The 23,031-nt window shown below is 40.4% G+C and overlaps 3 protein-coding genes across 4 annotated transcripts in view; all 3 read right to left on the bottom strand.

The window, feature by feature from the left end:
• Positions 1-18,110, bottom strand: part of pgm5 (phosphoglucomutase 5) — a 38,915-nt gene extending 20,805 nt beyond the window's left edge. The window contains exons 1-6 of the mRNA XM_042488004.2: positions 17,528-18,110; positions 13,683-13,845; positions 13,392-13,538; positions 12,749-12,874; positions 12,460-12,650; positions 6,851-7,005 (exon numbers count right to left, since the gene is read on the bottom strand). Of these exons, the coding sequence (XP_042343938.1) occupies positions 6,851-7,005; positions 12,460-12,650; positions 12,749-12,874; positions 13,392-13,538; positions 13,683-13,845; positions 17,528-17,785 (1,040 nt within the window). The 5' untranslated portion in view covers positions 17,786-18,110. The remainder of the gene's footprint in view (positions 1-6,850; positions 7,006-12,459; positions 12,651-12,748; positions 12,875-13,391; positions 13,539-13,682; positions 13,846-17,527) is intronic.
• On the bottom strand, positions 7,692-12,453 carry LOC148189745 (uncharacterized). 2 transcript variants are annotated; one of them, XM_088076637.1, is made up of 3 exons: positions 10,689-12,453; positions 9,039-9,155; positions 7,692-8,872 (listed from the first exon to the last, which is right to left on the bottom strand). In XM_088076637.1, the coding sequence occupies exons 1-3, from the start codon at positions 10,738-10,740 to the stop codon at positions 8,622-8,624; spliced, it is 420 nt and encodes a 139-aa protein (XP_087932763.1). In that variant the 5' UTR covers positions 10,741-12,453; the 3' UTR covers positions 7,692-8,621. The 2 variants fall into 2 exon arrangements, with proteins under 2 accessions (XP_087932763.1, XP_087932762.1); XM_088076636.1 differs by lacking the exon at positions 10,689-12,453 and adding an exon at positions 9,988-10,682.
• A 1,725-nt stretch (positions 18,111-19,835) lies between the features above and the next one.
• On the bottom strand, positions 19,836-22,926 carry foxd5 (forkhead box D5). Its single transcript, XM_042488005.2, has one exon. It carries the CDS (start codon positions 21,130-21,132, stop codon positions 20,080-20,082), a length of 1,053 nt encoding a protein of 350 aa, XP_042343939.2. The 5' UTR covers positions 21,133-22,926; the 3' UTR covers positions 19,836-20,079.
• Between the last annotated feature and the right edge of the window lie 105 nt (positions 22,927-23,031).

The raw sequence follows: 23,031 nt of genomic DNA, 5'->3' as shown, positions 1-23,031 counted from the left end.
CAGATTTGTTCCTAGTTTTGATTTTGCACTTTTCTTCAGCACTTTGTTTTACTTCAGCCTGCTCCTTTACTTTTGCTGGCTGTTTTTGTCTTTTGACATTAGCTTTTAGTCATTAAAACTCACTGTCTGTTGTCCGGTGTGATAAACTGCATGAGTCCTCTTTTGAATTGTGAAATGTCACACACATACGCACACACGCACACACGATTGTACAGGTCAACTTGTTTTAACTGAGCATATGACAATAAACGCCTTGTTCTTGAGTAATAATCAGGATAGGTTCAAGTTTTTGAAAGTTAAAGTAACTTTCCAAACTTAACCTAAGCCTACCTTTTTCAAACAGACTTTAGACATAAATCACACTTGATAGTAAATGTGGTCTGTCTTTTACTTAAATACATCTTGTAAGACGATGCACTTCTCTTTATGTTTGGAGAGCACTGCAGCAGATGAGGCTTCGATGAAAAAAAATCAGTAAGACCTCTCCTGTCTGTAAGACGAAATGAAACTGAACAGAGGTAGAAAAAGTCAGTCAGGAAAATAATCTAGATGCTTTGCCCCATAAGGTTAAGAGCAGGCTGAGATTTCATAACCAAACTCAGCTTACATTCATCATCCTCACTCTCTGGGCTCAAAGCTAAGGATTACAAACTTACACTCAAACTAATCCACACCCTTACAGTATGAATCACAATGAACACACACACTAATCAACCAATATCTCCTTTGTTTTCTCTCCGTCTCTATCTTCGTAGATATCTCTCTCATGCATCAGCAAATAGTGAGGAGTGATGGGAGGTATGTAGTATCTCTAAGTCTGCAGAGTGAAATATTGCTAGCTTTTGGCCTTGGCTTGATATTTTACCAAACATAGCATCCAGTGCCCTCTCGCCTCACCTCCCCTCTGAAGGGAGCTCAGCTTCAACTTAAAAGCTTTAGGCTGGCATTAAGTCAAAAAGCTCAGCGTGCTGAAGCTTTTCTTGGGCTTGAAATACTCTTCTTGACCTGAACCAGGAACCCAGATATTTAACACACTGAAGATGTTGCCATATTGGCTAACGGTGGAAAAATCCTTGAAAACACAGAACTTAAATTTAAGTTGAGATGATTTCTGTAAATGGTTATAGCTGTTACCAACATTGTTCAGTGGAATCAATATCAAAATACTTTTCTGACACCATTTCAAAACAGTGTCAAAATATATCCCATAATAATATTATATCAGGGAGAGAAGTGTGTTTATTGGGTCAATGTTTAATTTGGCTACCTTTTGCATCTTACTTCCTATCAAAATATTGGTGTATACTTCAGTATTTAGACCTGATGACAGCATTTCACATTTTTATACAACGATTATTAAGTATTTCAGTTTTTTTTCCCAGACATGCAAATGAACAAAACCTCAGCAACTTTATATGGTAACACAAGTACAGCCCTACCAAAACTGGTCTGGCATGACCTGGTTGGGAACCGACGGGACTTGTTTCTCAGTGTGAAACATCATACCACCAAGTGCTGCATTTATAACTGTGTGAGAACTTAACAAGCGGAAAGTTGAAAGTAATGGATAAACATCTGAAAGTGGTACAAATGCTAATTTCACCAGAACTACAAAAAAAAAAAAAATCTTAAAAAAACTTGGACTCTTCGGATAGAGATGTGGTGTTTTTTTAGATGAAGAAGTTCTATGAAGAATCCATATGAATTAGCCTAAAGGGCCATCAACGGGGAGGTTGTGACCAACACTGGGCCGTCTGCTGAAGTAATGCATTCAGAAATGAAACCTAAATAAGGATTTACTTTTGCAGTAACGCTGTCATGATCCTGGGTTTTCATTAATACTCTGTTTTGTTTTTGGACTTTGTTTTAGCATTTTCTGTTTGTGGTTTTCCTTGTTTCATGTATTCATCAAGGTCACTATGTTTCCTGATCTATTATGTAGGTTATCTCAGGTGTCACGTTTTGTATTACCTCCTGCCTTTCTCTGTTTCCCGCCTGTTTTCTGTCACACCTGTCTTACATCAGTCTCGTTAGTTCTTCTAGGCTCCTGATTTTCTCTCAGCCAGCTACACACCTGTCCTGAATCAGCTTCGTTAGTCCCTCCCTGCTCCTGAGTGTCTTCCAGCCAATCAGCTCCCTGCGTGTTCGTCTGCCTCATCACCTCATTCCCCTCACTTGAGCTTCTCTGCCCTGCTTCTCCACCTGCACTTCATCACTCTAGTTTGTATTTAAGTCCTGGTTTTCAGTTCATTTTTTTCTTGGATACTTAATTTATCCATGTGATGTTCAGTTGCTTTGGATTATAGAGTGATCTTTTTTAAATTCCTGTCTCCTGCATTTGGGTCCACCTGCTCTACATTACATAACAGATGTATTGTGTTTACCATTTCCTGATTTATTTTCTCCATCTACCAAAACATCATGAAAAACATGATACAAATAGAACACTGCTCAAAATAAATCCATTAAAAGCACACCCTGTGGTAGCAGCACATCATGTTTTACACGGCAATTGCAGCGGTGCGAGACAATACAATCCTCTGATTACCTTGGTTATCCTAGTAACCAGCACCACAACAAGAAAAAACAGTTCAGCTACAACAAAACAGTTCACATTTGAGCCCTCTCGTTTGTGATGCTAATCAACGATTAGAGAACTCGGACTTCATCCTGGTAACAAGCAAACCAATGGCTCAGCCCTTTCTTCTCCCTACATCCTCCCATCTCTGAACGGTTAAAGGAGAGGCAGATGTTTCCTTTGCCAAAATTTTCCTCCCACTTTCTCTTCCTCTGACCCCTCCCTCCCTCTCTCCTGACATCAACCTTCGCTTAAAGTGTGTGAAAAGAGAGACACAAGCACACATGCACTCAAGCAAGGCAGCAAGACTGAGACCCACAGACTCTGATCTTCTGTCCATCTGAGCCCAAAAACACTCTCCTTCTCTCTGTCATTGTCCCTGACTCCCTCTGAACACACACAACGACCTACAGTATATACACCGTCACATTAATCAAGACTTTGTAACACAGTTTGCTTGACTATGCATAAACACACAGCGGGGAGGGCTGCTCAGTCTAAACACTCAGCAGACACACACACACAGGCCACTCACTCTCCTAAAAAGGCCTACACTTGGGCAAACTCCAGGGTCCAACACCACACTACGAAGCACTTCAACACTTCCTGGGGTTTGTCGCAGTCATGCAGATATGTTCATACTGCGTCCAAAGACAGCAGTGCTACGTTTAGAGCTCAAGTGGTGATTTTGAAGCTGAGCAAAGTGACCCTGTCCTGCAACAATGCCAGTAATTATCAGACAAGTGCTCACAGAAGTGGTAGGTGTGCTTTGCATAAGAGCACATACCCTCGAGTATGTCGGTGAAACTGGGTTTAACAAAGAAAAAAATTAAAGTCTTACATAATGCAATTTATTTCTGACAAAGCTCTTCAGAAAGCCCAGAGCGAGATATTATCTGTAGTTTAGGTGTTATCTGTAATAGACATCATACTGTAAGGTAATTCTGCTTCTCAGGAGATTGCTAAACCAAGTTTCCAGGAAATTAAATGTATGCTATAATCAATGCAAAAAAAGGAAAATGCTGAGAAAATAGATAAAGATAGATCAAGAAGATTTTAGTAGTTGTAGTAGTTGATGAAAAAGGCTATTTCATCTACAGTAAGTGTGAGTGAGCGTTAGTGAGCTGTGTGATGGAGTGAGGTTTTTCGCTCAGGGTTGTTCTGGGACATGTGATATTTGTGTCTTAGGTCAGTGTCTGTGTGTGTGTGTGTGTGTGTGTGTGTGTGTGTGTGTGATGAGGCGAGGGTGACATGGGAGCCAGTGTGAGCAAAACTTTGGAGCTGTTCTTTCACTGTGATCATTACAGTTCAGCATCATAAGACTCAGCCTTAGGCAAGGAGCAGTCAACACCACATAGCAGTGTCCAAATAATATATGTGTGTGTGTGTGTGTGTGTGTGTGTGTGCGCACACTCCTAAGTGCGTAGGAGTATCTACATAAACAAAGATGACCAATATTTCTGTGATGTAACATCCCGCTTCACATATTTGCCACTGTGAAACCCACAGAGATCAGGACTGGCAGTGAGGTCACTTCCTTAATGTCTGCCAGTGTTAACACATACTGATGCACACTCAGTCCCACAAACACATATGTCAACCTATGAGTCCTGTTCATATACAGCTACTCTGGTTAGTGATATGTTTCCTGGCAGTTTTCAAAAACTGCATCAAAAAGCAAGGGTGTGGAAGTTAAGGTGGTCGATAGTCATACTCTGTTGTCCCAGGCTTTGAATCTATTATAGCAGCCAGTGTTTACATTTTTGTTAATTAACTATGATCCCTGTTTTACTTTCCCGGTCATAGTATTTAAAAAGACCACATGACAGATGGCTATACCCAGCACTATCCTCACTTCACCAAGGATCAAGTATATTGTAATAAATGAGCTGACAGCAACAAATACACTTTAGACTGCTGTAGTTTGTAACTGGGACAGTGTCCAACAAAAATTTTAACCATCAGAGTTATTTAAAATATTCTAACAATGTGTACATACTTCCTTTAACCATAAAAATAACATTGCTAACTTAAGCCATTTTGTATCAATATCTTTCACCCAAAATGCCTCTAGTAATGCAAAATATTGCCATATGAATACAATTTTTAAAGTAATGCTTACTCCCAAAATGACCATCTGTGTATCAGTTACTAACCCTGTGCTATATTGAATTTGTTAAGTAAAAATTTGTTTTTCTCACATATCTCCATGGTGAACAAGGAATCCAACAACAGACAAAATTCTTGATGAACTGCAGTGAAGGGGTCCGCATTTAACAACAGCAACACTTCACCAAAACATCAGTTTACAAACTCTCATACAACTCATGCAGTATAATCCAAGTCTTGTTTATCCAGTATTGCACCTGGGCAAGTACTATGGTTTGAACTCTGTTCATGCATTCATTAAAATCCCGCCTCCAGCGCTTGTTTATTGGTCAGGAGTCCTGCTGTCACTCACTCATGCCTGTTGCTCTATGGCCAATGAACAAGATTGCCCTGGCACACTACTAATCCATGCATGAGACTGTTTATGTGAAAGTGTTTTAAATAGTAAGGTTTTTGCGTTTTTTGTGTTTGGGAAGTACTGAGCATATGACTGGATAAATGAGACTTAGATTATAATGCATGAGTTGTGTGAGAGTTTGTAAATGGATTTTCTGTTAGTTTTGCTGTTGTTGAACATGGACCCCTGTGACTTCAATTCATCAAGAATGTTCTCCTTTCTGGATTATTCGTTCACAGTGGAGGCATGCAATTACAAAAAAAAAAACAAAGAAAATGGAGTTTTCTTCAAAAATTCAATGTAACACAGGGTGAGTGGTTGACGTACAAATGATAGCTTGGAGGGTGAAGCACTCTTAAAGAGATACAGTTGCATACATACATATCATACACATATGAATGCAAACACACTCGTAAAGATATTCAGACAAATATCTACATTTTTTAGATAGGAGAAACTTATTGTCGTTGGCAATCACTGAAATTACTGAACTGACAACTGAAAATCACTAAATCTATCTCAACTTGTTGAAGACAATACTTCCGTTAAATTAAACATTTACACAGTTTACCTAACTACAGTTGATCGTTTCTGGTTCCCTTTCATGGCGTTAAATGTCATATTCCCACTGGGCAGCATTCTGTTGAAGCCTCACTGGGTTTCAGAACTGGGATCCTTCCTACTGGAACAATGTTAATGGGGATGACTTTAGCTGCGATCACATCCTCTCACTCAGCACCCTCTGCTCGCCTCTAGTCTTACATAACGAACAATATTTATAGGCGGTGAGTATATGTGTGTACGGGGGTTGTGTGTATGTGATCTCACAGCCTTATTCATAGTGGGTGAGTCTTCATCTGAGAGTGTCGTCCCTCTCCAGAGATTGGGCTGCTGCAGGAGTTTGTGGAGGGAGGTTGAGTTGGTGTGACAAGAGAAGGCAAAGCCCTTCAGATCTAAACATAAACTGCAGCAGCACACATGGTGTGTACATGATGAGATGTCCCTGTGGTCTGGTTTGTGTTGTATAAACTAAAAGAGCTTGAAAGATTTGTCTGATCTGAACACAAACTCAACTCACTGCTCTGTAGAGAGGCGTATTAGATTCACATAACTGAGCCTTTTGGCCTAAAGGAAGAACTGAATTTGACATGTTTCCTCTAATTTATTACACTTGGTGGACACAGTACTTTTACTTTTTCTACTTCCATCTTTGTAACTTTAAAATATGTATTTTGTTTCCAATGGGATTATAGTGTATGGAGTTGGGCACTTGGACACTGGAAACTTACACCCTTGGATTAGTAATTCAATACATTTGAAACCATGTTCAACCAATTATCCACCGACACGTGTACGCCTGATTTTTATGTCTTTGTCTGCTTGGACTCTGATAAAGACAAAGTAGCATCACCATGTTTGCAAAGCTGAAAAGCAGTAACTATTAATGATAAGAAGATGTAGAAGTCTATCATGCATCCTCTCTCCAACCTGTAGAATATGACACGCCCCCTGAGGTCGTCAAGGTTCACACTTCAGGTCAAGGAAAACCTATTTTTTTGGTTCAAACAGGGAACCAAATTTTGGGTTCTAAACCAGTTTATTTTGTGTTAAAATGCTCCAAAAAGGTACAGAATTAGGTGTAGGAACCAGAATGAGACCTGTCCCATGTTGGTGGAAAAGGGGTATAAGAAGTAAGTGTGTGTGTGTGTGTGTGTGTGTGTGTGTGTGTGTGTGTGTGTGTGTGTGTGTGTGTGTGTGTGTGGTACCTGTCGAGGGCGGTGCTGGTGGCCACACTCCTGGCAAAGCCCTTGACTCCCAGTTGTCTGAAGTATGGGATGCTGGAGAGATTGGCAGCCATGATGGCCACTGAGTCTGATGGGTTCACAAAAAAGCCGTTTTGTCCGAGGATCATGTACCGGTCCTGATAAAAGCACAGCATACAGTACAATGTGAGTCTAGTTATCAATTTCCAGGGTAATAATATAAAGAGAGAACTGCAATCAGACTTAACTTGACTGTTTCAGCATTTTAAGTGACATCAAAGGATAAGGTATTCTGTTTTGCTTATTGTTAACTAATCCTATGAAAAGATCAACACTAAAAATGAATTGAGCTTATTCCTCTGTGCCACAGACCTCATTGTTGCACTGATAAAGTGCCTGCTATATTTAAAAAAAATTAAGGCAACTTTTTGCATGAGATTATTATGTAGATCAAGCAAGAACGTTTTTTTGTATGATCTACTTAATCTTTTGTATGTAAGAAATATTTTCAAGTAGTCAACTTAATTTTTCACTTGTAAAAAATTAAGTTGACTTTACTTAAAGAACTAAGTTGACTTTACTTGAAAAATGTATTTGTTACACACAAAAGATTAAGTAGATCATACAAATACTAGCCTTGTGTGATGTACAAAACCATCTTATGCATAAAGTTGCCTTAATTTTCTTAAGTAGATCAAGCGTAATACTTTTTAGTAAATATCGCAACAATCAGGTTTTTACCATTTCTGATACCTACAGCTGACACTATACATGTATATCTTCCCCACATATTTTGTGCTATTTTGTACAAGATAAAATTTAGATTCATGGAAAAGTCATCAACTCACCAAAATTGACAGGGTTTATTGCTTATTTATCAGGTGTTCACAAAAATCCTGACAATCCACAAGGTATGCTGCTGTGGAGCCAATACTTCACAACACAGATAAATGGACATGGCAATCCCTACGCTTCACCTGACAACGAGCAATAATCTAAACATCACCTACAGTAGTCAAACAGCAGGCACTAAAATCATTTAAACTGTGTGTGGTTAACAGGCAAAAACATTTTACAATACAATTTAGCCTGTGTATTACTCACTCCTGAACAGAAATGTTTCCTTCAAAACACTCACGGCCTTAAAACAGGCTCTCAGACAGGATTTTTAGGCACTTTTTAACTTTCCAGCATCTTACCAAAGACAGAGCCAGGTTGAGCAGCTGACCGCCTGCAGTTTTACTTTAGTTTAACTGGTCAGGAATTTTCCTGAACACAAATTCACCCTTCAAATTATGAACGGGGTCATGATGGTCTTGTCTAGAGTTTGAAAAACACCACAGATTGTTGATTGTGGGGCAGTGGATTCCTCATCAAATCATCATTTTTTGCTGTCTTAACTGTATATTTAAATATTCAATGTTAATATGAAAATTGGTTTCAAATGACATTCTTTTGTTTACTTTATCTTAATAAGCTCTGCAGAGCAGGAAGCTAAATTTACAGTGTTAAGGTGTGCAACAAATATATACACATGCATATCTTAAGTTTGATAATTGTCTGGTGAGAGAAGATGAAAGACAAGATAATTCACTTTTTGAAAACATTTATTTATAAAAAAAAACACTAAATATCATATAAAAATATAATTTACAAAAACAAAATATAATACATAAAAAAAAAAAAGTGGAAGAGCCTCAGGGACAAACAAGGTCAGTATTCCTCGATAGCCTGGTCGTTCCCTGCAGACATTGGTGCCCCATTAGCTAATAAGCTACTCGGCACTCTCCAAATTGAGCACAACTGTGCTGGCTTCATAAATAATTTTGTGTATTTGAAATTTAACATAGGCCTTTACTTGGGGCTCCAATCTCTCCAGGGAAGGAGCCAGGCTATCGAGGAATAACTGATCCTCGGAGCGGGGGGGAGGTGGCCGGGCCCGCAGGGCCTCGAGGAGCAGGGCCTCAATTTCTTGGTGGCGTTGCTCCTCTGCCTCCCTCGCCCTCTTCTGGGTCTTCTTTCGTCCTGTTTATCATAAAAACACCATATTATATTATACTGCATCCAACAAATATATATATATATATGTGTGTGTGTGTGTGCATACATGTGTCAGGCAATGATCAGGCAACAGATAAAAAGTCAAGTCAAACACTAAAGGTGATCACAATAACATTTGTCATATACGTACTAAACTGTGGTCTTGCCAAGGCAGCAGGGGCAGCAGCAGGGTCAGCAGCAGCAGGTGGGGAGCCGGGAGCTGAGGGAGAGACAGCAGGTTCCTCCTCCTCATCCTGATATTCTTCTTCTGTATTATTGACAAAAATGTATTAGTTTTATGTTTGTACATATGGTGTATTCACTGTCATTTTCAGTGTCAAAAAGCATTGTACAAATACACTCATAAATCATACAGTTCAGGCATAGTAATACCTAATTTCCCAACAACACTTTTGAAAATGATGATTAGTTGAGGCTGTGAAAAAGAAATATATTTGCAGAGACATCTATGCAACTCAGTAATCTTCCTATCAAAAATATACATATTTTACATTATGTGTGTATCTTCATTTCTCAACAAAACTCTCTGTGATGGACCTGCTGTCTCTCCCTCGTCCTCCACCGACTCCCTACTCTGCTCTGGGGTCCCATCTTCCTCGACCCCCTGCCCCATGTTCCCACTAGTGAGTCTTGGGGTGACAAAGGGGTCGAGGAAAGACAGGACCCCAAGATACTTCCACCTCTTGGCTGTCCCTGCTGCTGCCCCACTCCTTGGCACTTTTCTCCTCTCCCTAATGTAGGTGTCCCTGAGGCTCTTCCACCTTTTACGACACTGTTCAACTGAAACAACACAAGTAAATTAATTAAACGTTAATTAATTAACCTGACTTCACTGTTGAACCAGAACTGGCTTTATGCACAGGTGCACTCACAGTCTGACCTCACAGCAATGATCAGAAACAACTGGATTAATCAGGTTTGTCCAATAATGACAGACAGGGAACACAGGAGCTGGCTGAAGTTCACAAAGTACTGCAGCTATGGTTGAATGAACCAGACAAGTATGCTAGTAAAGCAAGCTATGCTAACTGGGGCTAACCAATAGCTGCAATCAAACAAGAGACAGATACAGAACTTACCAGATAGTCCACACACCTCGCTCACGCTCACCCAGGCCTGGTTTTTCTTGTTCCTGTCCCTGTACAAGGGACAGGAACTGTCGTACAGCTCTGGGTGAGCAGTGACGGCGATGATAAGCTGCTCCTCCATTGTTTCTGGCGGTTTGATTAGATTTTGCGAGGGAACACCAGGACGTCCATACGTCAGCACTTCGATGACGATCTCAACGCTGATAGGCTGTCGCGGCGCGTCTTCACGCGACGACGCCGCAAAAGTTCAATTATTTCAACTCGAGCGTTGGACGCGACGCGATTTTTGCGGCGCGTTGGACGCGTCCATCGCGTCGCCCGGCAAAATGACGCGTCAAATCGCGTCTTTGCATTGACTTTGTATGTAATCTTGAGGCGCGATCATTTTTCATCGCGTTTGGTGGGTACACGCCGGCTAAGCTAGCGCCACAGGCTAAGTTACATAACCTAGCATTATAACCGGATAGCATGACCAACAATAACAACATTACATTTTACCACATAAAACCAGCACTTACTGGCTAACGGAAACCCACTACTCTGTTACACAATAGCTACCTGCTAAGATTATATCCACAAAAAGCCACTCCTTAACTTTTTTTTTTTTTTTTTTTTTTTAACTTTTACAATAGTATGAAAACTGGGAAATAAGTATCTACCCAACCCACTTTACATGGTAACTTTACTCTTACCTTTAAGGTCCATGTATTCCTCTTTCAGGGAGACGTGGTGAAGTCCAGCCATATGTAAAATCAGAGGAGCGCGGTACTTTTCTTGACCGAGACCGTAACCTCGCGGACAGTGGCTGCGTGAAATGGCGCACCTCGGCTGACCGTTAGGATTTGAATGACGGAAGGCACCACCTCAAAGGAATCACGTGACCCCCCACTTTGCAGCGTACATTCAACAATAAAATGTTTGTTGAGTGATTGAACTAAAAAAAGATTTGCTGGAATAGCATTAAAAAATCTTGTCAAGGAAAAAATGCAGTGTCTTTAAATTTCTACAAATTTAAATAGAGTGGTGAATTCCTAAAACGCGGAAATCCGTGAGCCTTTTTGCTCTTCCAATTCCCTTGTCTTAAAGTCCATGGGTTTTTTCAATGGGTTTTGGTAAAATGTCTTAAATAAAGTCTGTGGTTAACACAGGCTAAAGATATTTAGACATTTTATTCTGCAACATAAAATACATCCATATTAACATGATTTTTGAGCTTTTAAGGTTTTACTCATCTTAAAAAAGTCGATTGCTAACAAATGGCTAAATGGGACTACAGTGTTTGTTGGGGACGTTATACGTCATCACACCGGACATAGAAACTCATTAAACCCACCTGTCCGCCTTTACAGCTTAACAGAGTTGCGCTCAAAATTGTAGATTTATCGGTTCATAATATTTTTTGATTGTGTCTTCATGTGTTTTACCGTGGTTGTAGTTGTGATGTTTAAGTCGTGCAACCACAATGTAGTTTGTGTATAGCCTAACAATAGCTTTTTTCTTCTGGTGATTTCATTTACCCTTCAAAACACATAAAAGTGATGTTCATCTGTGAAGATCATCATGCTAACAAAATGTGTAAGTCTCATAAACTTGTGTTTGTCACAGAGCTTATTTTTGGTGATAATCAAAAATTCTATTAAAAAATCCTATAAGGTTTTTTAAGAGAAAACCAATGCGATGCTAACTTCCTGGTCAGCCTACAAAAAATACTTCATCCCTTCACCACTCTATGAGAGTAAATCACTCCACAGCAAAATAAACACTGGCTTTCTATAATATTCCGTAAAGTTGGATTTTGAGTTCTGCTGCAGATGAACAATATAAGCCAGAAATAAGTGAAAAAACTAGTACTTTTTTGCCAACAATAACAATTACTGTTTAAAATTTCTAAGATATTGGTTACGGTATTATGTAACAGCGACCCCAAAAAAGAAATCTACACAAAGTGAGATTACAGCGACTGGTGCTAATGACTGTGAAGATACCAATCCTGGTGGGAGAAACAGAGCAGATATGACATAATTCTCCTGATGCTGAGCTAATTTACTTTGCAAAGGGTGTGTGTGTGTGTGTGTGTGTGTGTGTGTGTGTGTGTGTGTGTGTATACAGTAGAAATGTCTATTGGATGACATTGTGGAAAAAGTGAGCTGCTTTGTTGGATCATCATGGATACAGTATTATTCAGTCGTACATTTCTTGTCTTCCTGTTATCAATGAGCAAGGAAAACAAATAAAAAAATAAATAAAGCTCTCTCTGGTATCTATGGGTGGAGTCTAAATAACATGGATTTAGACTTTATCAGTAAAGAAGGCTAGGTTTTGAATGAATGTGTTGCTGAGTGATCCTTCATTAACCAGGATATCCCATGATATCTAGGAAAGGGCTTCTATTACGAACAAATAAAGCATTTCCATGTTGTAAACCAAATTAAGACATTAAAAAGTAGACATCAGAAGTCTTACTCCATCCGCATCAAATGCTGCTCCAAAGCCAAAGTCACCTCCTTTCATGGCTTCTACCAGAGAGGTAGCGTAAGTCAGGTTGGGCTCTGGAGGTCGGCCACCAAAGTCCTCCAGAGGGACACAGTTGACAGCAGAGTTAGCTGGAGCTCCCAACTCATCACACAGGATCCTACGCACATAGGGGCCCATCACTGCACCACAACATGAGGACAGGAGAAAGAAACTGTTCAATCTCCAATAACTTCTAGCTCAGGGACTATACTGTAAGGAAGATGATGTGTTGTCTCACCTCCGTTCATGGCATCTATGTGTATTTTGACCTGATGTGGTCCTGTGAGAAGGCTTTTGATGGCATTGAAGTCAAAGATGTTTCTCAGCAGCTGTAGATACACATCAACTGAGTCTACAATCTCCACTACAAACACAGAGAAGACACAGTTAGAACAAGGTGTATTTGTTTGCAAGCATGTGCATTAAAGTGGAAATACATATTTGTTTAAATTCAATTTATCATTATTACAATATCAATGTTTAGACTGGTGCCTTTACTTTTACTATTCAGTTCTGTCAACCACCGGATACATTCTCCTTGGGAAAAAGACACCTTGACTCTCGACTACAGCACACGGAAAGTGCGTCAATCATTGCACAACCAAAACAGGAAGAATATTGTGCTTTTGTTTTCTGTGGTAGTTATTGGTAGTTCTCTTCAGTTATCAAAAAGTCTTAGTGTAGGTTTTCAATTAGCAGAAATGGTGGATAGTGGAACAACAGAAGTAACTGTGGAAACTGCAGTAGTTGCTAGGCTCTGAGGAAAACAAAGCGATCCAATTGTCTTTGTGACAGTGGCACCATCAATAATGCCACTTGGACTTGGAAAATTGTCAGTTTCAACCTAAAAGAAAGAAGAAAAGAGCGAATAAGTATTGTACCTCTAAACGGTTTAAACTTGTTCTCCAGGTCAAATTCTTGTCTTCCCAGCCTGGACAGGTCAATGCGTAGATCAGGGCAGATGGCGTACTCCTCCAGTGTCCGGCTAACCTGGTAGATCCTCTCCATCACTGTGTCAGTAGACGGGCCTATCACACAAAGAAAGACGTGTGTCAAGTGAACACTGGCATTCATTTTTGTTCTGTAAAAACATCCCAGACCCTATCTTTGACAAAAAACATTCTCAGTAAGAAGAAGAAACCAGAGGACAAGCTCTTTTTCTCAGTCCTCACCTCCATTTGCCACGTTGAACTTGATTCCAAAGTCTCCACCGGGGCCTCCGGGGTTGTGACTGGCTGTGAGGATGATCCCACCGATGGCCTTGATCTTCCTGATGATGCAGGAAACAGCAGGGGTGGACAGGAGGCCGTTGTGTCCGATTACCAGACGACCGATCTGCACAGCAGAGATATTAAGTAGGAGCAATGTCAGTTGTACATCAATCCAGGATGTCACATTTTGTAAGAATACTTTCTTATCAGCTAGATTTGCTTAAACGTCTGCTTTCTTTGTGGCTGCCTTGAATGCTACATAAATATGAATTCTGTTGTGTGGAAAAGTGACCATGTATGGAAAAATGAAGCAGAAAAATAATGTCAGGTATTGTTTCTTGAGCTGACTGTGCCACAAAATAAAAAAACAACCATTTTTTCTACCCTGACCTTAAAAAGTTCAAGAGCCCATCTGCCCAATTGGAGCTGAAAGCAACCGTTGTTCAAAGCGTGTCATCATTCTACAGGTGACTAATTGACGTCCAGCTTTAAAAAAGCAAATGATCTGCCTCAAGAGGATGCCTAAATAACAGAGCTGCACTCTCTATTTATAATTCCTATGCTACTCTAAAAGTGGTAATACCACCAGCATCCCATAATTCCCCTGCATATCAGCTATTCTAAATAAAAGTGTGCTCACTGGTGAACAATTCATTCCCCTGACGTCAGTGTATCCTCCTAACATCCGGCATGTTTTATGTGTATATAAAGACAAGACAAGGAAAGCGAGGGACAACCCTGAGAAATGTACTCTTCGAAACACATATAGCCTGCAGGGTAACGTGTAATGATCTAAGAAGGTATCATTTCCCACTATGTTTAGAGTTTATTTAGTGACTAGTGTAAGAATAGTCCATGCAAGTTGCCACTCTCCTGACATTTTGGGTCAATGCCACATGACAGGGGATCCCCAAAGCTCAAAGTTTGGCTCTGGAGACTTGAAACAGCGAGAGAGAGGGGGGCAACACACGTCGGCAGGAAAATAGAGCAGGATGGATGGAAGTGCTGATAAGGCCGACATCAAGAGACATTTGGCTGGGCCAGCAGAAAAACGGACCGATCTGAAAAACAAATTATATTCCCTTCAGATTTTCCTTTGGAAACGGCCCAAACCAATCACAGAGATCTCGGAACAAGCGTTTTAAATGAGCTACGGGGATTTTCCTTCTCCTCTCTCTCTCTCTGTTTCTCTATTTTCCTATTTGCATTTATCTGCTGCTGACACCTGAGAACTCACACACATTTTGGTTTGAGGAGTCTTTGCATGTACATCAACCATGATTGTAATACTAAACAAATATTTACTTACTATGCAAGGCAACATGTGGATATGTAATGCATTCATAAATTTTGATTTAAAAAAAATACTACGTCTTTTAAGAAGTGGCAAAACAATATCTGCTCACAGTAAGCCTAATAATTCAAAGATTGGGTCACCTAATCACTGTCAGTGCATACAGCAATGCTTCCCTATGCTCTTTGCTTGTGTCCCCGTAATGCACAGTTCAGATTCATGTCAATGAATTGTGGGCATATAATTAGAAAAGGGATTTTTCACTCTTCAGACTTTCATTTTTACACTTTTAAAGCCCAAAAGATATAAGCCTAAACAGTATTTTAAAAGAAAAATGGCGTTTTTTTAATACTAAGCATAATTTTGTTTTTGTCTTATTTCCTACACTGGTAAACATCTTGTGACCCTTTAGATTCATATTGCTTGGTTGGGAACCACTAGGCTACAGCTTAGACAATGAACTTCCCTCCTGAATCCCAAATTTGATTATCTCTTTGGGTAAAATGTTCATAATCATTCATGGCAACTTTATTTCATCTTCACTCTCCATTGCAGTGATCAGCAGCTTAAGTATCACTTGGATTTAACTTTCTGATGACTGATTCCTTCCTTCATTTTCATTCATGCCTACTTTAATATACTGTAATATACTCAAAATGTCCAAACAAATAGATCCTAAATCAAATTAACAAATTGCTATTGTTGTTAGTACTGGTTCTAGAATTACAGTGTACAGCAGTTCTGCATGTGGTTTGTGCATATGGTGTTGTCATATCCCAGCAGAAGCTACTGCTCAACTGCTGTGAGTACAATGAATGTCAAACTCTGTACGTTCTCTATTTCATTACTTTTAATTATATTAAAAAGTGCAAGAAAAGAATGTATGTGTGTTATGTAGGCCGGGGGTTCTTAACTGGTCCATCCATGGGATACAGACTTCTCTATTACACACTGTTTAATATATTCAGCATCTTATGTGCATTTGGCCATGCTGTCAAGCAGGCTTGCTCTCTCTGTTAAGTATCTGTCTGTTTTTCATTCACTCTACAGCATGGACTCATGACCCACTTGTGGACGCAGACCCACCATTTGGCAACCATTGCTCTATTTCTGTTGACTGTCGTTTTTGTTAAGTGTCATAAAAAAATGTTATAAAAAAATCATAGAATAGTATGTCAACAAAAAAAGTAACAAAAATGTCATAGATATAGGTCATAAAAAAGTCAATCAGCAAATCTTCAAAAATTCGTGATGTAAAAATTTTGTCTCTAAATACTCGAAAATGATTTGTTTAGCTGTTAAGTTTCTAAACATTTCTCTGGCAAGGAAATTCCCTTGAAGCCCTCCTCAAGGGTTGGGTCACACAAGAGCTGTGTTCGAAACCGTCCCCTGTCACGGATGTCGTGCACTATATGGTGTGTTTGCCATTTTGCAGTGGTGTTCGAATTCTCAGCCATTCATTTCATCCACTATAGAGAGTTGATGCTAGAATGGATTGTCCGATCTTTTGGTTTATCAATCGTTAGATAAACAACCGGGTAACATCACGTTAGCTATAGTGCTGTTGGTTCACTTTAGTTTATCTAATTGAACTCTCTTTCAGATATTTTATAACTCTGTTGAGTGAAATCTCTGTGAAAAGTGACTAAATTAATGTCAAATAAATCTATTATCATAGAAAGTACAAAATTTCCCACTGAAATGTATTAAGTAGAAGTATAAAGTAGTCCAATGGAATTACCCGAGTAAAGCTACCTCAAATTGAACTAACTAGCTATATTAATTGAGTAAATGTCAATCAGTATTATTAAGTTACGAGGCAGCAACGCTCATCATTGGCAGATCCATTCTCTACAACAACTCTACATTTAACTCCCGAGTACCACAATGCAATGCGGTCGTGTATTTTCCGTTGGGGGGGATGCAGCGTAAGCTGTGTTCAAAACCATCCCCTCATTTACTCACTATTCACTATGTACTGTGTATCAAATAGTGCACTTTGTAGAGAATAACGAATGAGATTTTGGATGCTACATTGTTACATTGTATGTACACTCAGATTTGCCAAGCATTGTGGGCATTTTATAGTGCACTAGATAGCCTAGTGGTTGAAATTAACCGCTGAGAATTCGAACACCACTGCAAAATGGTGAACATACTATAAAGTGCACTATATCTGTGATTGGGGACGGTTTCGAACACAGCTGTAGTGTCCGAAATCTCCTACAACTCCCTACATAGAGCACTATTTAACAACCTATACACTACATAGTGAACAGTGAGTGAGAGTGAGGGGACAGTTTCTAACACAGCTAAGGGGTCTATTAAAAAGCCCCCCCATGCTAAATAGGTGATTACGGCCCTGGTGAAGATATAGATATATTTTAATTTCACAGTGTAATTCAGAAACTTTAGTCTTCTTGTGCATAAGAGTCTCAAGCATGTTGAGATAATGGAACAAATGTTTGACAGTCTGTATGCCATGTCTGGAGGTCGCCCCCTCCCTTCTTACCCCGTTGGCAGCTGCCATCTGGACGATCACTTCGGTGGCAGCTCGGCTGAAGTACCGGCCGTCGCTGCCCACCACCATGGTGCAGCCCTGCCGGTCCCGCAGGTCGATGGAGGACAGCACGCTCTGGATGTAGTTCTGCAGGTAGTTCTTCTTCCCCTCAAACACCGCCGTCTTCCTCCGCAGCCCGTTGGTACCGGGCCGCTGGTCGTCGAAGGGGGCGGTTTGGACCGTCACCACCGGGATGGGGCTCGTCTCCATCCTCCTCGTCGGGACCCAACGGGAGGACGCCAACCAAAAGTTAGTTTTTTAAAAGTTTGCTTCTGGTGGTATCCGGCTGCAGCACAAAGGCGGACCTCGTCGGTGAAGTGAAGCAGTTGTTTGACAGCAGTGACAGCAGGGATGACAGGAAACACCCAGCCAAAAATGTTCCCACCTCGGCAACTTGTGCTCAGAGCTGCATCCCTCAGTACTGAACTTAACATTCAGCAGGACTCCCCTCTGCTGTTAGACGACTCCCTCTTTACCTAATAAGCCTCAACAACTGACTACAAGAAAAAAAATCAGGGAGGGCCACAATCTTCAAGGCCCACAATCAGCTGAGCGTCGGGCCAAAAATAGACCTTTGATTGACGGCGGAGGGGAATTGTATCGGGACCACCGGTCTGCAACCGGACACTGGCTGTGTCTGCTGCCCGGTATGAAGGCATAAGCCCTGACTGGAGTCACTTATAGGAGTTTATATGTAGGAAATGACAGCGCACTGGGCAAAACTTCACTCCATGAGAGCAGAGTTTATCTTTGTCATTTTAACCACATCTGTTTCAGGGTCTTCAGTTCCACATCTAAGCCTCTCCTGCTAATTCTAGTAGTTTCTAAGTACAGATTTTAAATGCAAAAAGGAACTGAATCTGTGACATGGCATTTATTAGTTCACAATATTATAGCCTACGACCAGCTAAGGTCATCACATGAAGTCTGCAGCAGTCTGCAATATGTCTGTGCCAATATTTGATAAACAGCGCCACCTTGAGGGAGAAAGAAAGAACAACAACAAATATAATGTAGAAAACACAAGTGTTTTTTGTGTTGTAAATTAACTTTCAGTGTGTAACTTTAAGCCAGTAATTTGAAGAATTGTGTGTGCTTTCAATGTGTTAAAATTAAAAGGAATAAATGCAGAAGCCTATTTTTAAAAACTGCACAGTTAGGCCTAGTCTCTCTCTCTCCTTTTTTTTTTTTTTTTTTAACTTTAGACAGTGGTGGAATGTTTCTACACACATTTGTGAGTACAGATTAAAGGTATTTGTACTTCACATGGGTGTTTTAACATCATGCTATTTTCTCCTTATCAACTCCACCTCAGAGGGAAATATTTTATTTATACTTCACTGCAATTATTTGATAACTTTAGTCACTAGTTACTTTACCAATTAAGTTCTTTGAACTGGCCAATGTGAAAATATTTAAGAGCATCTGAAACAAGTAATTTATTAAAATTTAGTGAATAGTTTACTCTTGTAAGTCATGTTTCATGCAAAAACATTTTTATCTTTCCAGCTTATGAGGTTTTTGCAATATGAGGATTTGCTGCTTGTCCTTTCATTATTTATTGAAGTGATTTAATTTGTCTTGTAACCTACTTTTAATACTTTAAGTATATTTCACTGATTATACTTACATACTTTAACTTGAGTTAAGTTTTCCAATGTAGGATTAGTAGGTTACTTTCACCTAAGTAAAGGATATGATTACTTTCTCCATGACTGATAAAAGATCATTTTTATTTTTAAGGCTTAAGTGTAAAGCTGGCATCATGCTTTGAAAACTTGGTTTAAATTTGTTTTTTTTTTCTTCAAAGTTTTACCTCAGTTATTTTATCGTCATAACAGCCAGCTGTTTGTTTAGGCTTAAGAGGTGTTTAAAGGTGTAAAGGATGGATCGACTTTTTAAAAATAGTTTTTAAATATCATTACCAAATGACAGTGCAAGTGAATAGACTTATTGTGCCTACACCGGGGAGGATGTAGGCACAATAATTGAAAAGTTTGGATTGAATAACGAATATTGTGAATTTGAGCAGAATTAAACTTTCTATACTGACACCTGTTATGCATCAGCCCAAGATAAGAAAATTGTTATTGTGTAAGTAAAATAATACATAAATAAAAATCTAAAAACAAGCATCTAGGCCTATAGCAAGTTTTTTTCCTAATCCACAGTTTTTTAATCCCTCTTCCATTACTCCACTGCGCCCTGACTCAAATAATTATCTGCAAACTGCACACTACTGCTCTAAGTATCCGATAAAAGAGCTTTAAACATCACATCATTTTCACACATTTATTTTGGCACTTCAATAACAAAAAACAAGCAACCACAGAGAGGGTTTCCACTGCAGCAAATTTCACAAATATATTACCACTCATCTTATTTACACTGATTATTTTTTAAAACTCTGAATGTCAACGCACATAAATATCATGCAATTAAAATATTTCTTTAAGAAACGAGCTACACGAACGTGTCTTCACAAAGCATCACACATAGAGGCTTCAGCAGTGATGGTATGAGAGTCTGGGCTGCTGGTTTCTTACAGGAGCAGTGCTCAGCATGGCAGGAGGGCAGAAAGGAGTCCTGGGAGGCTGCAGGAGTGTCGGAACCAAACAGGCAGCAGGGCCTGACAACAGATGACCGTACCCAAAAGCACTGCGAGGGCTCTGCTGTGGGTTTTGGTTGTGTGGACTGATGGGAGAGGGTTTGCTCATGATGCTGTCGATGCTGAAGGAGCACTTCACCTGCGGGCTGGGCTTTGGCTCAGTGGGTTCTGATGCGCAAACCTGCGCTCTGAAGTCTTTGGGCCCACTGCACTTAGTGTTCAAAGTTTGAGGTAGAAGGTGATAAGAGGAGGGAGGCATCATGATGCTCTCCTGCAGAGGCATGTACCGGATAGGAGCAGCGGGCGGGGGGCTTACATGGCCTTGTACGCAATATGGTTGCCCGTACGGCCGGTAGCAGTGCAAGTTGGAATAAAACATAAGTCCGTCTTTGCCAAGCTCGGGCTGGTTTCTCTTGAAGCGCTTTCGGCGTCGGAGAAAGCTGCCGTTGTCGAACATATCCTCAGAGGCAGGATCCAGAGACCAGTAGTTGCCTTTCCCCGGGTTTCCAGGCTCCCTCGGGATCTTGATGAAACAGTCATTGAGGGAAAGGTTGTGCCTGATGGAGTTCTGCCACGCGGGGAACTTGTCTCTGTAGTAGGAGAACTTGTTGCTGATGAAGTCGCAGATGCCGCTAAGAGTCAGCTTCTTCACCGGGCTCTGCAGGATGGCCATGGTGATGAGGGCGATGTAGGAGTAGGGAGGCTTCACCGAGCTGCTCTGGGCTTTCCTGGACTGCGGTGCGTCTGCGCAGAAACTATTCTCGCTTTCCCCCGAAGAATCAGGCTCTGAGGAGTCAAATTCTGCTCCAGACTCTGCCGAGGACCCGGCGCACTCATTGCGATACAAACGCCCGTGGCTTGGATCATCTTCGCCCACTATGTCAATCTCGTCCTCTTCAATAGACGAAACGGCGTGTTGTGAAGCTTCAAACTCACTGGAGAGAGTCATGGTCACTCGCGGAATGTTAAGAAAACGCAATAAGACTCAACTGTGCCAAAGAGGCATTTAAGATTTCCCGTGCGTAAAAACCAAAAGGCCCTATTCATGCGTAAGGGTGCATCCACAGTCTGCTTGTTCCTTATCCTTGTGTTTGCTGTGGTTAGGAGGGCCGAGGCTTTATATTCAGGAAGACTGCTGCCCTGCAGGGCAGTCCCATTAACCCTCTGGACCTATCAGAGTGGCCCCTCACCGTGGGGAGTCAGAGGAGGCAAGCGCACAGGTGGGGGGATTTGGTGAGTCTTTGAGTGCGCTCGGCGTATTCATGCAAAGCAAACTCAATTTATAGATGCCAATTTGTGGTATTTTAATGAATATGGCAAAGTATGTATGCATCTAATTGTAAATGCTTAACATTTAGAATGAGTGCCAACAAAACAATTGCATCAAATTAAGCAAAATCAACTAAAGTATAAAGAATAAAACTGAAAGCTTACTGTGCTAAAACATTCCTTAATGAGTATGGACTCTACACATCACCTACATCACTCTAGTGCTATTTTGGCTCATCACTTTTTGCACTATTACGGTAAACATTTCTAATAGTTCGTGTGCACCCATATGTGAGCTTTATGTTGGCATTGCTCTTTGTCTGGCATGACGTGAAAAGATGTGTGATGTTAGGTCTTGGTATTTCAATCATCTAATATTACAAATCTTACAGTAGCTCAGTCGGAGGTTGGATGTTCTTGGGGATTTTAACACCACGCTTATCCAACGCTAAGAAACAGAGTGTTTCCCCCTCGGAACCCCTGCTGGTTCGTTTAGTTTGCCACCTCTGGATGCCCGCGGGTGGTGTGACCATGAAAATGGCCGTGGTAGGGCTTCCCGCAGCCCGCAGAGAAAAGACGCAATAGTGGCCTTAACGAGGCCATCAGCATCACAATCGAGTAGGAAACGGCTCAGCTGAGCGGTGCGCTCTGGGCTACAGCGCGCAGCGCGGCTTTATGACCGGGATGAATAAGCAGAGCCTTCCTCAAAGCAAACCGGCCCAACAGCGGATATGTGCTAAAACAGTGCTGCTAAACCATCTCCATTGCAAATGACCAAGTTGGGAAAACTCCACCTATTTCCTCACCTTACTGGGCCTACTGTGTTTGAAAGAGATGGTTCTCACTCATGAAGGATAAAGTAACAAATACCAGAAAATAAAATGACTGTAAGCACTAACTTAAGTGAAACTGCAGAAACACATTTTGTTTTTACTAAAACAAGGAAAATGCATAACAAAGCATATAGATTATTAAAAACAAACAAACCCAACCCTCACTTAGAGAAAGCCATTACATCTTGGGAACCATTAAAAGTAGTTCTTAGTTAATATAAAACAGTCGTTTTGAAATCACTCTGTGTTTCTACAAAGTTGCTGTTTTGGTTTTGTTGTGTTTCTCTTGAAGGTTTTCTCTTTTAACTTATTATACTCAGTAGTTAAATATGTGAAATATGTGAATTGGTATGTGTGACGTATGTGTGAAATCCAATCAAATATGTTATATAAAAGTTTAAACACATCCAGTAACAGCTGTTTCACTGTAGTGGAAAGCTGAATAAATTTAACTTGATCTGTATTTATCAAAATAATAAGGGTTTGCAACTTTTCTCATAAAGCATGGCTTTACTGACAAAATGTATGTTATAGTGTATGTGAAACAATCCACCTTTTTTAATATAACCATAACCTGCTGACCAAATGCAGAAGTTAACAAACTCTTTGTATGAGTTTAATAACAATAAAAGCTAAGATGTTAATGCTCTTAGAGGATCTTTACAGACTTTGTTAAGTATCATGGTGAACTTACCACTTGAACACAAAGGCATGTTGTGTCTGTTGTTATGTTAATAGTCGGCTGT

The sequence above is a fragment of the Plectropomus leopardus genome, chromosome 4, assembly GCF_026936395.1.
Source record: "Plectropomus leopardus strain MGB_pleo_1.0 chromosome 4, ASM2693639v1, whole genome shotgun sequence".
NCBI lineage: Eukaryota > Metazoa > Chordata > Actinopteri > Perciformes > Serranidae > Plectropomus > Plectropomus leopardus.
This window is presented reverse-complemented; position numbering and strand designations above follow the sequence as displayed.